Source organism: Perognathus longimembris, chromosome 26 (genome assembly GCF_023159225.1).
Source record: "Perognathus longimembris pacificus isolate PPM17 chromosome 26, ASM2315922v1, whole genome shotgun sequence".
NCBI lineage: Eukaryota > Metazoa > Chordata > Mammalia > Rodentia > Heteromyidae > Perognathus > Perognathus longimembris.
The window spans coordinates 7,412,648-7,427,810 of record NC_063186.1 but is presented as its reverse complement, the minus strand read 5'-3'; the positions used below and the strand labels follow the sequence as shown (position 1 = coordinate 7,427,810).

The 15,163-nt window shown below is 40.3% G+C and overlaps 1 protein-coding gene across 3 annotated transcripts in view; it reads left to right on the top strand.

Moving 5' to 3' along the window:
• The window catches only part of Atp2c1 (ATPase secretory pathway Ca2+ transporting 1), a 100,103-nt gene extending 86,831 nt beyond the window's left edge, over positions 1 to 13,272 (top strand). For all 3 annotated transcript variants that reach the window (XM_048334908.1, XM_048334909.1, XM_048334910.1), the window contains 9 exons: positions 674 to 771; positions 2,116 to 2,166; positions 3,054 to 3,220; positions 4,471 to 4,539; positions 6,421 to 6,537; positions 7,773 to 7,920; positions 9,016 to 9,111; positions 10,979 to 11,120; positions 11,305 to 13,272. In XM_048334908.1, coding sequence (XP_048190865.1) covers positions 674 to 771; positions 2,116 to 2,166; positions 3,054 to 3,220; positions 4,471 to 4,539; positions 6,421 to 6,537; positions 7,773 to 7,920; positions 9,016 to 9,111; positions 10,979 to 11,120; positions 11,305 to 11,435 — 1,019 coding nt within the window. In that variant the 3' untranslated portion in view covers positions 11,436 to 13,272. The remainder of the gene's footprint in view (positions 1 to 673; positions 772 to 2,115; positions 2,167 to 3,053; positions 3,221 to 4,470; positions 4,540 to 6,420; positions 6,538 to 7,772; positions 7,921 to 9,015; positions 9,112 to 10,978; positions 11,121 to 11,304) is intronic.
• The last annotated feature ends 1,891 nt before the right edge of the window (positions 13,273 to 15,163 follow it).

Here is a 15,163-nt window from a genome sequence, read left to right as displayed (position 1 = left end):
AGTTTTGTCTTACTGATAGTTTGTTTTGTGGTTTTTATTTTTTTATTTAGCCAGTACAGGGGATAGGGAGGTAGACTTGAACTCAGGGCCTGGGCTCTTTCCCTGAGCCTTTCTGTGCTCCAGGCTAGCACTCTACCACTGGAGCCACAGCACCACTTCCGGCCTTTTCTGTGTATGTGGTGCTGAGGAATCGAACCCAGGGCTTCATGCGTGCTAGGAAGCACTCTACCACTAAGCCGCATTCCCAGCCCTTGTGATTCTTTTAAGAGACTTTTTATTTAGGTTTTTTTTTTATTGTCAAGACGATATACAGCAGGATTACAGTTATATACTTAATGTAGTGAATACATTTCTTGTCATACTTGTTACCTCTTTCCTTATTTTTCTCCCACCTTCCCTCCCCCTAGCCTATCTCCCCTTGCTTTCATCATATTTTTTAGACTTTTTTATTCTTAAAAAGAGATAAAAGTCATATTGAGAATATAAAGCAAAACTGTGATTAATTCCATTCTCTCTCTCTCTCTCTCCCTCCCTCCCTCCCTCCCTCCCTCCCTCCCTCCCTCTCTCTCTCTCTCTCTCTCTCTCTCTCTCTCTCTCTCTCTCTCTCTCTCTCTCTCTCTCTCTCTCTCCCTCTTCCTCCCTCCCTCCCTCCCTCCCTCCCTCCCTGCTATAGCCAGTCGCTTGGGATTATATTCTAAAACTTCCCAGTCAGTCTCAGGAGAAGAAGTCGATGCCATGGAGGTCCAGCAGCTCTCACAAATCGTGCCAAAGGTAGCCGCGTTACAGAGCTGGTTAGAGCTTTGTTCTCAGAGTGACCCCTTACTGCTGTCCTGTGAAGTGCTTACTGCCACATTTCCTGGCTTCAATTCTGAAATGCAGTTCCTCAGAAAGAGCCTTACTGTTGAGTGTTTGCTATCATTAGGCAGGAGTATTGTCCACAACCATTGACTTCAGCAAGAACTGTAATTCCTTTAAGGAAATTAACAGTGCTAATTTTGTTAACACACAGTAGTTACAAAGGAGTGATTGGCAAGGCTCAAAAATTTAATTATGAACCAGATGCAGTGGCTTACACCTGCAGTTTTAGCTCCTCAGAAAGTTGACCTAGAGGATCAAGGGTCAGCCTGGGCAGAAAGTTACTGGGATCCCCCATCTCAACAAACAGGTCACAGTTCTAATTGCACCTATTCAGTAACACAGGTAAGAAGATTATAGTTTGAGATAGTCCCTGAGGAAAATCTCAAATCCCTATTTGGTAAATTACTAAACCAAAAAAAAAAAGGACTTGGGAGCCTGGCTGAAGAGTTAAGGGTGTATATCAGAAGCCTGAGGCCTTGAGTTTAAGCCCTAGTACTGACAAAAACAAAGAAAACCCCAAATTGTATGGAATAAAGACAGAATTTTATCTTATACAGTATCAGTATGTGTAATTATCTTTTTGTTTAGTACCATCCAAAGCTTTTGCCAAACACTTTGTCAGTGCTGTGTCCTACATGATTAATTTCTGGGCAATTATAATTTTTATTTAGCTTGTTACTGGTAGACATAGGACACAGTTCTGAAAGGCCTTCAGGAGCCCGGGAGATGGTGTCAGAAAAAGAGAGAGATTAAATGCAGTTGGAGAAATGTTTATTCATATTACAGAAAAGGCAGCAATGAATTTACCTTACATAAAAGCAAAGGAGCAAATGCCAGATGCACGACAGACATTGATTGAGAAGCAGCTGTTGTTTATCTCCGTGAAGGCTGGACGAAGGGCCAGGGAGTTTTAGTTGTGCCCCACTTGGAGGAAGGCATGGATGCTGGGCACTTTCCCCCTTTCCAGCTGTGGAACACTACAAGGATATGCCTGCTTTGTTTTCACAGTTGAAACTCAGTGGTACAAATTGGGCTTCTGGTTTAGATGATGTATCTCCTGTGATAAACACAACCTTTCCTTTGGTAAAGGCTGAAACGACTGTATTGAATGAGTGTCTTGATAAAAAACATATGGCATTGCTTCTGTTAACCTGTGCCAGGTTAAATACAGCTTAAATCGATCAGTAACGTATCGTTAGTAACAAATGCGTGGGTTATTCTGATGTTAACATATTTAATGTGTCCGTACTTTAACAGGTTGCAGTATTTTACAGAGCTAGTCCAAGGCACAAGATGAAAATCATTAAAGTAAGTGTCCAAAATTCAAAATTGTTTCATTTCTGTATACAGACTGCTGCTGCTTTTGTATTTGAAGGGATATGAATAGAGCATTACAGTCAGTGTTGTGAAGCAAAACAAGCATATTTTTTCAGAGCTTGACATAGAAGTGCTAATAGAGAATTTAATTAGCATAGGAAGATGTAGAAGACAACTTGAAGTATTTGCAAGTATAGCATAGCCCTTCTTTAAATGGCTGAAGAGTGTAGAAATATGTTCTTGTAGGGGTTCAGAGCATCCCAGTGGGACTGCAATAACTAGAAACTGAATAAAAATTTGTATGAGTATGTGAACAGTATTTAAAAGGTATGGTTAGGTTATGTAGTGAAATATAGCCGTCTGTTACTCAGCAATGCAGATATGTTATAGAAATTTACCACTAGGTGACATTTTACATTATATAGCGTGTCCCAGTTCATGGATGGGATATTAGTAAGAGTCTTGTGAGCTTTATCTGATTAAGACCTCCATTTATTTAAGTTCATTGAAAAAAAAAAAAGAGGTAGCCTGTATTATATTTGGTTTGTTTTTTTTTGGCCAGTCCTGGGCCTTGGACTCAGGGCCTGAGCACTGTCCCTGGCTTCTTCCCGCTCAAGGCTAGCACTCTGCCACTTGAGCCACAGCGCCGCTTCTGGCCGTTTTCTGTATATGTGGTGCTGGGGAATCGAACCTAGGGCCTCGTGTATCCGAGGCAGGCACTCTTGCCACTAGGCTATATCCCCAGCCCCTATGTTTGGTTTTAATAATGCATAAAAAGCAATTGAGAGTGTGTGTGTATTCCATTATCTGAATGGAAGCCGTGTTTTGTGAGCACTCCTTCCCTCCTCCTCTTCTGTGCACCCCCCCCCCCCCCCCAGTCTCTGCAGAAGACTGGGTCAGTGGTCGCCATGACGGGTGATGGAGTGAATGACGCCGTTGCTCTGAAGGCTGCGGACATCGGCATTGCCATGGGCCAGACAGGCACCGACGTTTGCAAAGAGGCCGCAGACATGATCCTGGTGGATGACGATTTCCAGACCATAATGTAAGTTGTGTTTCCGAGGGAGTGATTCTCCGTCCTTCCCTACACCCCAGTCCCAGCCCAAAAGATGGAGCATACTTCAGTACCGGATAAATTAACTCAGTTTTCTACATTGATCATGTTCAGTGTATAGTTCTGGAGAAAAATGAGTTGTGAAGACTTCTATCCTCACAACTAAAGGGCAGGACTGCTTATGTAAGAAATAATTAAGATGGAACAGCAGTGACACCTCAGGCTTTATTTTCTGTAAAATACGCGTGTGCATGTCCTTGCAGTAGGCATTGGAAATGAGCATGTTCTCATCCATCTCCACTCCTTCTAGCTACTGTTCATGTTATACCCCTTTTCATGATACAGTGTATTCAATCTGAAAAGCACTATTTTAGCCGGTTACCATCTGATTTAAGACGCCAGAGAAATACTAGTAGTGTCATGTTTGCAGTGTTTTTTGGGTGGAGGGCGTGTGAACCTTGTGCTTCTGATCATCATCTATTAGAGGACCTGACCTTTACTCTTACATAAAGTCATCAGTTCTAATTACATGTCCCAAGATATTTCAGTACTCGGTTGTAGCCAGTACTCAGTTGTAGCCTACATAGGAAGGAGCCCAGGGTTCAGAGTATTGGCCAGGCATTGAAAGTAATACATAGCTCCTTTCCTCTTCTCTTAGGAAAAATATGTTTATTTTTTTTCCCCTAAGCTACAGGAGCAAAATAATTTGTATACATTTTAAAAAACCGTGTCTTTCACCTCCTATTATTTACTTGTGTGTAGAAGCAACAGATAGCTTGCTTTCCGCAATTCTTACATATCTGATTGCTGTTTAATTCCTGATGTTAGCATGAAAAATGTGTACTATTGTCTCTTGTGGAGGCACGGTTGTGTGACTGCTCATGCGTGAGTTCGTGTGCGTGCGTGTGTGTATTTGTGGTACTGGCTTTCTATTTTGCAGATAAATGCTCTTCCACTTGAGCCACGTCCTCAGCCCTCAAATATATTTTAAGAATGAGAATTTTTAATTTTTAATATTGGATAATGAAATGTTTAGGTAGAGCATAATAAGCTTGATTTTAATTCCTTGCTAAAATAGATTTTTCTATATATTTTTCTACACATATGTGACGAAAAATAGATTTTTTAAAAATGACACATGATGTTTAATTGGAAATATAGTTTCAGAAAATTTTTAAAGTAATGTATAAATGCATATTAATGTGATATTTTCTCAATTCTAAATTTTGTTTTAATTTCAGGTCTGCGATTGAAGAGGGTAAAGGCATTTATAATAACATTAAAAATTTTGTTAGATTCCAACTGAGCACGTAAGTTTGTAAGAGTTTTGCTAACTGTGGGGTCTTCTGTATAATTTATGAGAAAAGTAAAACTTCAGCAGAATGTCTAGAAACTTTGCCATGTATTACTGTAAGTTTTCCAAAAAGAAAATTGTGAATTAAAAATGGCAGCTGAGCACCAGTAGCTTGTACCTGTAATCCTAGCTACTCAGGAGGCCGAGATCTAAGGATCGTGGTTCAAAGCCAGCTCAGGCAGGAACATCTATGAGACTCTTATCTCCAACAGACTACTCAGAAGAAGCTAGAAGTGGCACTGTGGATTGAGTGATAGAGTGCTAGCCTTGAGCACAAAGAGGCTCAGAGTTAGTGCCCAGGCTCTGAGTTCAAGCCCCTGGACCACCCAGTCTCCCCCCCCCCCCACAAGTAGATTTTAATTCGATTAAGTGCTTACATCATCATTGAAATGTACCCACAGGTTTCACCTCTGTGGGTCTAACTGTGGATTGAAAATATTCAGAAAACTTACATATGTTTATAAACGTGTTCGCTTTGCCATTGTTATTACCGGAAGCAATACACGATTACAGCCATTTCCATAGCATTTAGATTGTATCAGCCATTGTCAATTGAGATGATTATAGAAGAGGATATGTGATTATATTCAAGTACTATGGTATTTTTTTTAAGAAACTGGGCTTTGATAGCCGAGGGTACTAGAGCCAGGGCCCAGTGGGCACTGAAGGGTTAGTATGTAAATGTTTGGAATTTATTTAGTAGCTTCTGAAGTCTAAGGGGCTGGGCACAAATCAGTTTCCTTTTGGAATCTTTTCCTGAAAGTACAAGAGGTTTTCTATAGTTAAAAAGTAATTGGAGGGCTGGGGATATAGCCTAGTGGCAAGAGTGCCTGCCTCGGATACACGAGGCCCTAGGTTCGATTCCCCAGCACCACATATACAGAAAACGGCCAGAAGTGGCGCTGTGGCTCAAGTGGCGGAGTGCTAGCCTTGAGCGGGAAGAAGCCAGGGACAGTGCTCAGGCCCTGAGTCCAAGGCCCAGGACTGGCCCAAAAAAAAAAAAAAAAAAAAAAAAAAAAAGTAATTGGAGCCAGGTGCCGGTGGCCCACGCCTGTCATTCTAGCTACTCAGGAGGCTGAGATCTGAGGATCATGGTTCAAAGCCAGCTCAGACAGGAAAGTCTGTGAGACTCTATCTCCAATAATGCACCAGAAAACCAGAAGTGGTGCTGTGGCTCAAGTGGTAGAGTGCTAGCCTTGGGCAAAAGAATTCATCAAGGAGAGCGCCCAGCCCCCTGCGTTCAAGCCTCAGGACCAACAAAAAAAAAAGGCAATTGGAGGCAGATGTGGGTAGCTCACTTTATAATCCTAGCTACTCGGGAGGTTGAGATTTGAGGGTTGTGATTTGAAGCGAGCCCAAGAAAAAAGGTCCATGAGACTTTTCCAGTAGTGCAGCTGTAGCTCAAGCTGTAGAGTGCTAGCCTTGAGCAAAGAAGTTCAGAGACATAGCTAGGCTCTGAATTCAAGGAAAAAATAAAAGCAATTGACGGTTGAAATGGTAACCATTATGTAAGTTAAAAAAAGAATATCTTCCTCTCAACTGGGTCTGGTGGCACATGCCCCGTTTGGGGAGACCAAAATAAGTTTACAAGTTCGGCTACCTAGAGAGATACTGTTTCTTTTAAAAAAAGATGTTCCTCTCTTTGTTAATGTGTAAACAATCTTGCAAGTATTTTACTGAAACATTACTTCTAAAATGTTCAAATATAGGTTACTTGAATCATAGGCTTTTAGGATACACTAGTAACATTAGATTTTTTTAAATACTTGAAAAATGTGTAAAACAAACTGGAAATTTTGTTATGCTGACAGATTTTTAAACGGCTCTTTTTCAACAGGAGTATAGCAGCATTAACCTTAATCTCACTGGCTACATTAATGAACTTTCCTAATCCCCTCAATGCAATGCAGATTCTGTGGATCAATATCATTATGGATGGACCCCCTGCTCAAAGGTCAGAGGTTTTTTCATGAACTAGAAAGACAAGGTGTAATTAAGTTTTATAATAAGTTTTAAAACTTCATTGACAATGTTAGAAGATATGGCAGCCATATGTTTGCTACCAATTGTGGGAAGGGTGCATCTCATGAATTCTCCTGGCTGGTCCTTCACAGAGCATGGGTCTGAGCTATGGGTGAGAGTGGATCAGGACACAAGGGCAGTTCCTGTCCTCAAGAAGTTAGCTTTCTATTTCCAAAAATTACAGTTAATAATAATGGACTCAGCTTTCTCTATTACCTATGTCGATTCCTGTCAATTTTAGAGGCTTTGGGAAGTATACAAGGGGTCAAGTGTCTATTTTATAATTGTAAATCAGTTGGGCGATGATGCATGTCATTAGTCATTGCAGCAGAACATCCCAGTAGAAACATGGTTGCTTAAAAAATATTGTTTAGCCAGGTGCTGATGGCTCACGCCTGTCATCCTAGCTACTCAGGAGGCTGAGATCTGAGGAGGATTCAGCTCAAAACCAGCCTGAGCAGGAAAGTCTGTGAGACTCTTATCTCCAATAAACTACTCAGAAAAAGCTGGGAGCATTGCTATGGCTGAGTTGGCACAGTGCTAGCCATGAGGAAAAGTAGCTCAGGGACAGTGTCCAGGCCCTGAGTTCAAGCCCAGGATTGTCCTCCCGCCAAAAAAAAAAAAAAAATACATATATATATAATAACATATATAGTATATATACTACATAGTATATATACATTAAATAGTATATATATAATATATATACATATATATTTCAGTGGATTGGTTGTTTTTGAAATAAAAAAATTACACACAAATGAAGTTGAACAAGTTTTTGAAAATTGACTACCTAATAACCTATTACCGTGCCAAATAAATAAGGATAAAAGCAGAGAAGTAAAAAAAAAACAAACAGTGACGTACTGATTGTTCATCTTTTCTTTACCTTTTCTGAGTGTCTCACTGTGTTGCGCAGACCTTGAGCTGCTGGGCTCGGGCGATCCTCCTGCCTCAGCCCCCAGAGCTGTTGGTGTTGTGTAGGCCTAGCTGCATGCCCAGCAGTGGTTATTTTTAAGTCACCACAGCCAAGCTTTCCTTTATGATTCAACATTTTATTCTCCTACTAAAGTGTTTGTCTTCCCCGGGTGAGTGAAGGTAAAGTTGGAAAAGTAAATGCAAACCTTAACTCTTGAGCATCACTCCGTCTTGGGTTTGCTTGTAAAGCCTTGGGGTGGAGCCGGTGGACAGAGATGTCATTCGCAAGCCGCCCCGGGACTGGAAGGACAGCATCCTGACCAGGAGCCTGATACTCAAGATCCTCGTCTCCTCAGTCATCATCGTTTGCGGAACTCTGTTCGTCTTCTGGCGGGAGGTACGGCCCCTGGATGAGCTACTGTATGGCCATGCCTTCTCTCTGAGAGGATTCTCATTTATCGAAGTGTGTTATTCAGACACTGATGGCTCTTTGCCTGAAAAATGGGACAGACAGAACGGAAAGAGTTTGGGCTCCAGTCTTTAGGGGTCTGATTGCATTCTTTCTAATGGGAAGCCATCGAAAGCTCCGGAGAATGGTCAGATATGATAAAAATGAATCATGAAAATTTGGGAACACCTGTGTAGCGGAACGCCTGGTGTCCTTAGCCTGACCTTTGTACAATAAACTGCAACTGAAGGCTTTGTGCTTAGTTAGGTGTAACCTAAAATGGTGTGGCAAACTTGGGCACGTGCAGATTTTCTCCACAGCTCTGCCAGGTCACGACCCTTCAGTTCTCTAAGGTCACAGTGTCATTACTGTGCAGCCCCTCCACACTCTTCAAGTCCCGGAACAGCTGGTGTCTTAACCACACGTTTGCTCCTGAGCCACCTAAGTCAGCCCCACCATTTCCCCTCCTGATACACTTTATTAAAACCTTGCTTTCCCACTTGGTGGTTATTATTTACCTTCTTTCTTAAATTTTAATTTTTTTACGCTGGTACTGGGACTTGAATTTAGGGCCTGGGCACTGTCCCTTAGCTTATTCTACTCAAGGCTGGTGCTCTACCACTTGAACTACACCTCCACTTCTGGCTTTTTGGTAGTTAATCAGAAGTGTCTGTCAGGCTTTCCTTCCCCGGGCTGGCTTTGCATTGTGATACTCAGATCTCAGCCTCCTCAGCAGCTAGGATTGCAGGCACCTAGTTGCTTTCCCACTTAAATTAAAAAAAAAAATCGAGAAGTCTGAAAAGCTTGGTCCTTAAATAGCTACTATTTATAATAATAGTATTTTATATTTAACATACAGTTCACGATGATTTCATTTTCTATAAGTGACTTGTAAAAAAATGTAGGCTGTTGATATATTTGGTATCTCAGACTACAGCTCTCTCATGCTAGTTGAAGGAAAACACTTAACATTTACAAAGCGTGCACTGTTTGTCTATTTACTTCAGCCCCTGAGACCTCAATTTGTTTTTGTCCTCTTGACAGCTTCGAGACAATGTGATAACCCCTCGGGACACAACCATGACCTTCACGTGCTTCGTGTTTTTTGACATGTTCAATGCACTAAGCTCCAGATCTCAGGTACGCCTGGGTGATCTTGTTCATTGAGCAGAATGTTCTCTACCAGGAAGTAGGCAGGGATTAGAGGGTTTTAATTATCCTTGGCTTTGTAGCCACAGATGATAGCCCCAGGCACAGCCTTCTAGAAATAGGCATCATTCCTCAGCAGAAACCATAAAGGTGTTTGCAGATATTAACTCGAGCTCTGATGCAAAGATCCAAGCGCCTGATCTTCCTTCTGTTGCCTGACACTGTCGCGGTGGGATAGGATAGGTTCAGCCTAACTTGGGACGTAGGCAAAGCTCAGGGCTCTGTCAACATGGGAGCCATCTCATTTTAGAAGAAAACATTGTTAGAGGGATGTGAAAAGTTAGTTCTATAGCACTTCTGTGCCAAAGTTTAGGGTATTTAATTTTGTATTTCTTGTGCTACTGGGGTTAAAGTCAGAATCTTGTGCTTGCTAGATTGGTGCTCTTTATCATTTGAGTCATGTCTCCAGCTTGATACTTTGCTGGTTGTTTTGGAGATGGAGTATATTGAAATACTTTCCTGTCTGAGCTGGCCTCTACTCACAATCCTCCAGATCTGTCTCTTAAATAACTAGAATTACAGGCATGAGCCCCTTGTACCCAGCTTAAATGTGTTTCAATAGAAAACAATGGACTAGAACCTAGTTGTCCTTTTTTTTTTTTTTTTAAAGAGAATATAGCTCTTGAAAACTAGTTCTGTTTGAGGTGTGACTCTGTTTTAATGTGCTTTATATACTCCGGTTTATCTTCAGTTTGCATATATTCGCCATTCTAGAACTTTTCAAGTATAGTGGAATTAACACTAATTTAGTTTTTGGAGAAGCAGTAGTATTTCTGTTTTTGTTTTATGAGAGGTAGTTGTACTTTTTTAATATACCCACGACTAGGTCCACTCTACACAAAAGAATTTAATTTAAAATTATCTACAATAATAAACAAATAGGAACGATTTAGCAAAATATAAATCAAGTTTCTTACTGCTTTGGGCAACTGAAGTAAGATTGTGTAGTGTCACTTTTTCTAAACAAGCTTCTTCTTGGTTAATAAAGAGTAATAAAACATAAAATAGTAAAAATAAAATAATTATAAAAATTTATTCTTACTCCACCTGAATTATTACAAAATAATGGTTAAAACTAAGATGTTGCTGGGTGCTGCTGGCTCACGCCTGTGATCCTAGCTACTCAGGCGACTGAGGTCTGAGGATCATGGTTCAAAGCCAGCCCAGGAAGAAAGTCTGAGACTTCTATCTCCAAAAAGCTGGAAATGGCACTGTGGTTCAAGTCATGGAGCACTAGCTTGGACCAAAAGAACTCCTCAGACCATCTGAAAAAAAAAACAAACAACAAAAACCAAAAGCAACTGAGAGATTTCATGGTATTGACATTCTAGAACTCAGTGACACACAATGACTGGTTATTAAGAATTAAAAGTAGGCTGGGCATATGCCCTAGTGCTAGAGTGCTTTCCTCGCATACATGAAGCCCTGGGTTTGATTCCTCAGCACCACATATATGGAAAAAGCCAGAAGGGGCACTGAGGCTCAAGTGGTAGATTGCTAGCCTTGAGCAAAAAGAAGCCAGGCCGGCTGGGAATGTGACTTAGCGGTAGAGGGCTTGCCTTGCATGCATAAAGCCCTGGGTTCGATTCCTCAGCACTATATAAACAGAAAAGGCTGGAAGCAGCGCTGTGGCTCAAGTGGCAGAGTGCTAGCCTTGAGCAAATAGAAGCCAGGCACAGTGCTCAGGCCCTGAGTCCAAGTCTGGCAAAAAAAAAAAAAAAAGAATTAAAAGTGCATACCCTAATGAAGAAATTATTTTTTATAGTCAGTTTCTAGTTGAACTCTGCTTTACCAACAGACCAAATCAGTGTTTGAGATTGGACTGTGCAGTAATAAGATGTTTTGCTACGCGGTTCTCGGATCCATCATGGGACAGTTGCTGGTGATTTACTTTCCCCCACTTCAGAAGGTTTTCCAGACGGAGAGCCTCAGCATACTGGGTAAAGAAATGCTCTTTTCAGTATATAAAATACCTAGCCCCACCTAGCCTCGTAAGTTAGTGACTCCATGCCCTTGAGCTTTCCTTTTCATATCTCTACCGGATGGCTCACAAGGTGTGCAAAATGCTAGAGCCATGGAAAGGATGAAGCTTTGTGATCAAGCCCAGCTTGTTTTCTCTTTCAGACCTGTTGTTTCTCCTGGGGCTCACATCCTCTGTGTGCATCGTGTCGGAAATTATAAAGAAGGTCGAAAGGAGCAGGGAAAAGATCCAGAAGAACGTTAGCTCAACATCATCGTCTTTTCTTGAAGTATGATGCATATTGCATTTTTTTTATTTGCAAACTAGGAATTGCAGTCTGAGGATCATTTAGAAGGGCAAGTTCAAGAGGATAATGAAGATTTGAGAGCTTTTTAACCTTTCATTGACTTAAAAAAAAAAAAGAACAATAATGTTAAAGACTTGATTTGAGACTTTAACCTGCTGGCAGTCCCAAAATGAAATTATGCAACTTTGGTAACATATTCCTTGATTTAAATTGGCTATTGTGATGGAGTGGAACTTTATAAAGCAGTTATTTAATTACAAAAAAAAAGGCAAAAGCTGAACCACCTTCTGCACTTAAATAGGTCTAATATGCACATACACTATCTATCTTAGATAGATATAAATATGTTTTTTATTTTTAAATATTGTACTATTTATGGTGGTGGGGCTTTCTTACTAATACACAAATAAATTTAATCATTTCAAAGGCATTCTGTTTGGTTTAGAAGTTGATTCCCAGGAGTGCCGTATTTCAACTACTGTATTTCCCTCTTCTAGAATACAAGCAGCTTAGACAACTTGTGCTACTATCATTTTTGTACTCCAAGGTTTTCTTTTTTGCACAGGATGTGACCACTGTAAGAGCACTGTTCTTTTCTTTCTTTTTGTGATTGAAAAGCATATACTGCAATTGGAAGTAAATGTTTGCTTTTCTTAGTAAGTGTAAATGGTTCCTTTTTATTTTATTTTATATTTAAAGGTGTGAGTGTTTGGTCTAGGAGAATTAGTTCAGGGATATCCAGTGGCATTCTAGTTAGTGTAACGGGGGTCTGTAATGAACACTTAGTCATAGAGTCAAAGCCCTTTAAAATCAACATGTCAGGTCTCCTTGTCAGTCAGATACAAATTATCTGCTTTGCCAGTATCCTCTTGCCTTCCTTTAGATATAAATCCAAGAGCTTCGGCTAAATAGCTGAATTTTATTCTTCTTACTGTTTCACACGTGTGTTTTCATGCATCTTTCTTAGGCAGTGTTGGTCACTATACTTAAAAGAGTAAAATGGCCCCAAACCTGACTGGATGGTTTAGGAACCGGGGTGCCACAGGAGATCCCCACCTGCCTTCTGTGTAGGGCATCTTTCTAGGCAGCCTAGAGCCTAGGGCCTAGGTTGTAGCCCAGCTATTGGTCTACCCCTTCTTCTCCCATCGGTACTCCATCTTCTTTGTGTCTCATTGGGCATGCTAGAGAAATAGATGGGTTTGCTGTGTGTAATGCCATCAGTTTTTATAAGAGCTTGGCAAAGCATGGGTGACTTGAATGTGTGGCCAATTTGGGCCTGAAACTCAAAATTAAAAGAAAACAAAAACCATTCTCCTGCTGAATAATTCTCTCTACAAACCAAAATGGGTCACAGATTCTTACAAGATCATTTCTTTTGAAGGTAGCAAGCTTTATATGTCTCATGAACCATTCCTGAGCTTTTATTCAACTAGGAATTGCAAGTGGTAACATTGAAATACTGTCACGTGTAGGAAAATACCTATTCTTGAGTCCGTATGACCAAAAGCTGAGTGTAAGAAGCTGAGATGTCTGTGCTTTGTTCTTCACTAAGGCTAAATAGCTAATTGTACATGGTTCTTTATTAGAAGGAACTTGGAGGCCATTGTTTAATCAGCTCTATCATTAACAATTTGATGTCTCATACCTAAATTTTGTAATGATTTTTTTTTAATTCTGTTACCAACTTGAACTAGCTATTACGTGCATATCAATCATTTTTGTTTTGCAATGTGGGTTCAGAGTATGATTTTTGAATGAAATAAATGTGCCTATCTTTTCATTTGGTTTTTGGACTCTTAAAAATAAAATGACTTCTTTGTGTAAATTAACGTCTTCCCAGTTAATAATGTTAACATTCACGCTATCTGTATGGATGCTAAAGACTCAGAGACTTTTTGGTTTAAATAGAATGACATAAGTATATAGTAGTATCCAGCTTTTGTATCTCAATGAAATTAGCATGGATGTTTTAAGTGTGCTAGTATCTAAATGGTTAATTCTTGCTCCATTTCCTAGTCCTAGAACTTGCTAGAGTTCTTAATAATACTTGATTTTTTTTTCCCCTCGTTAGATTACTTCACTGACTGTTAAACATCAGAGAAGAGAAAGAAAGAACTTGAATCAATTCACCAGTTAGGTAGATGATTTTTCAATTGATAAAAATGGGCCACCTAGAAATGAGGTTCAGCACATTGGAGTTGGGCATTGCATGAAACAAAATGAAACCACACAGCCCAAAGACAGGGACGGCGGTGTCTGTATCCACAGGAGAAGACATGTCTCACCGTTCCTACCTGGGCATGGTGCACCTGTTAAGACTCGTTCTAAACTTGCTTTCCATTGGACTCTCCTCCTTGTAGTACACTGGCCATACTTAGTTCCTCATGGGAATGACTGGGTAGCAAATAATAAACTTGAATACTTAAGAACCTTCATTAATTTTACCTTGCTCTCTGCCTCTGCCACTTGGCCACTCCTGTACAGTTTATGTCCACATCTATTCCTCTGGGTGAACAGATTCTTTTCTCATTAAACATTTGTTTAGCACCCCTGTGTCCTAGGGATAGAAAAGTAAGGGCATCCTGTGTTTGGGAACCTCAAGGACAGGGAGAGCAGGTATGATAAAACTGTTAAGAAGCTGTTTCAGGAACGCTGTTTGTGATCTTTGCAGTCCTTTTAATTAAAAGTACACTTAACCTTAGAATGAATACAGCCCACCTTTCACTAGAAGTGTCATTTGAAAATCTGTAAGATGGTTTTTTCGATTGTTTTGTCATCCAAACAGTAGCTGATTGGTCTTTTAAGATGGCATGGATAAGTGTTAATCTGAACTTGTACAAACAGTTCCATCCTGAAAAGCTTTTTGAATTCAGTTCATGATATGACTGTCCATTCTTACTTATTTTGACTTTGTGTTGTCCGAGTTATCTATTGCCAATATTGGAAAAATGTTGGGTAACCAGTCCCTGGTATTAATGTAGATGTAACTGTGTAAACATCGCTACATGTTTAGATTTACAAAGAAATAAGCAGTATCTTACATCTTCTGAAGGTTCTCAGTCTTTTTAAACTTTGGAGATTAATGTCAAATACATCTGTCTAAAATGTTAAAGAAGCTGAAGGGGAGAAATAAGTTTCTTTCCTAAGCTCCATGGTTTTTGTTTTTAAAGTGAAACAATAAATAAGTAAACAGCTTTGATAGAATAACATGTTCCTAAAAGTTCTTTTAACACAGGTTTTGCATAAGCAGCATTAATAGAAGTTCAAACTTCAAGGGGCCAAGGTAAGAACAGTAGTTTTCTTTACTATAGAGCTCTTAGAGTGAGCATTTTGAAGGTTACAAACTGGAAAGCCCTGATTGAACATCTGCTTTTACATGTGCAGTAAGACACTTAGGAGTGTGTGTGAGTGTATATTCATTCCAAGCACTGGGAAGGCCGAGGAGGGAGGAGGATTGAGGAGTTTGAGGCCAGCCTGGGCTTCATAGGGAAAACCTATGTTTTTAAAAGAAAAACAAAAAAAAAGTGGTTAAGGCTTTGAGGGTGTCTATCTCTGGTGGTGGGAGGGGGGAGCTGGCGTGGGTGGGGGAGCTGATTATAGTATAAAAGCAGAAAGAGGGCATTAATGCCTGTAGCTGATGCTTTCATAAAGTCTTCTCGTTTCCTCCGCCTCCTCTGGATCTGTCAGCTCAGAATGTTGTTCATGGTGCTGGGCCC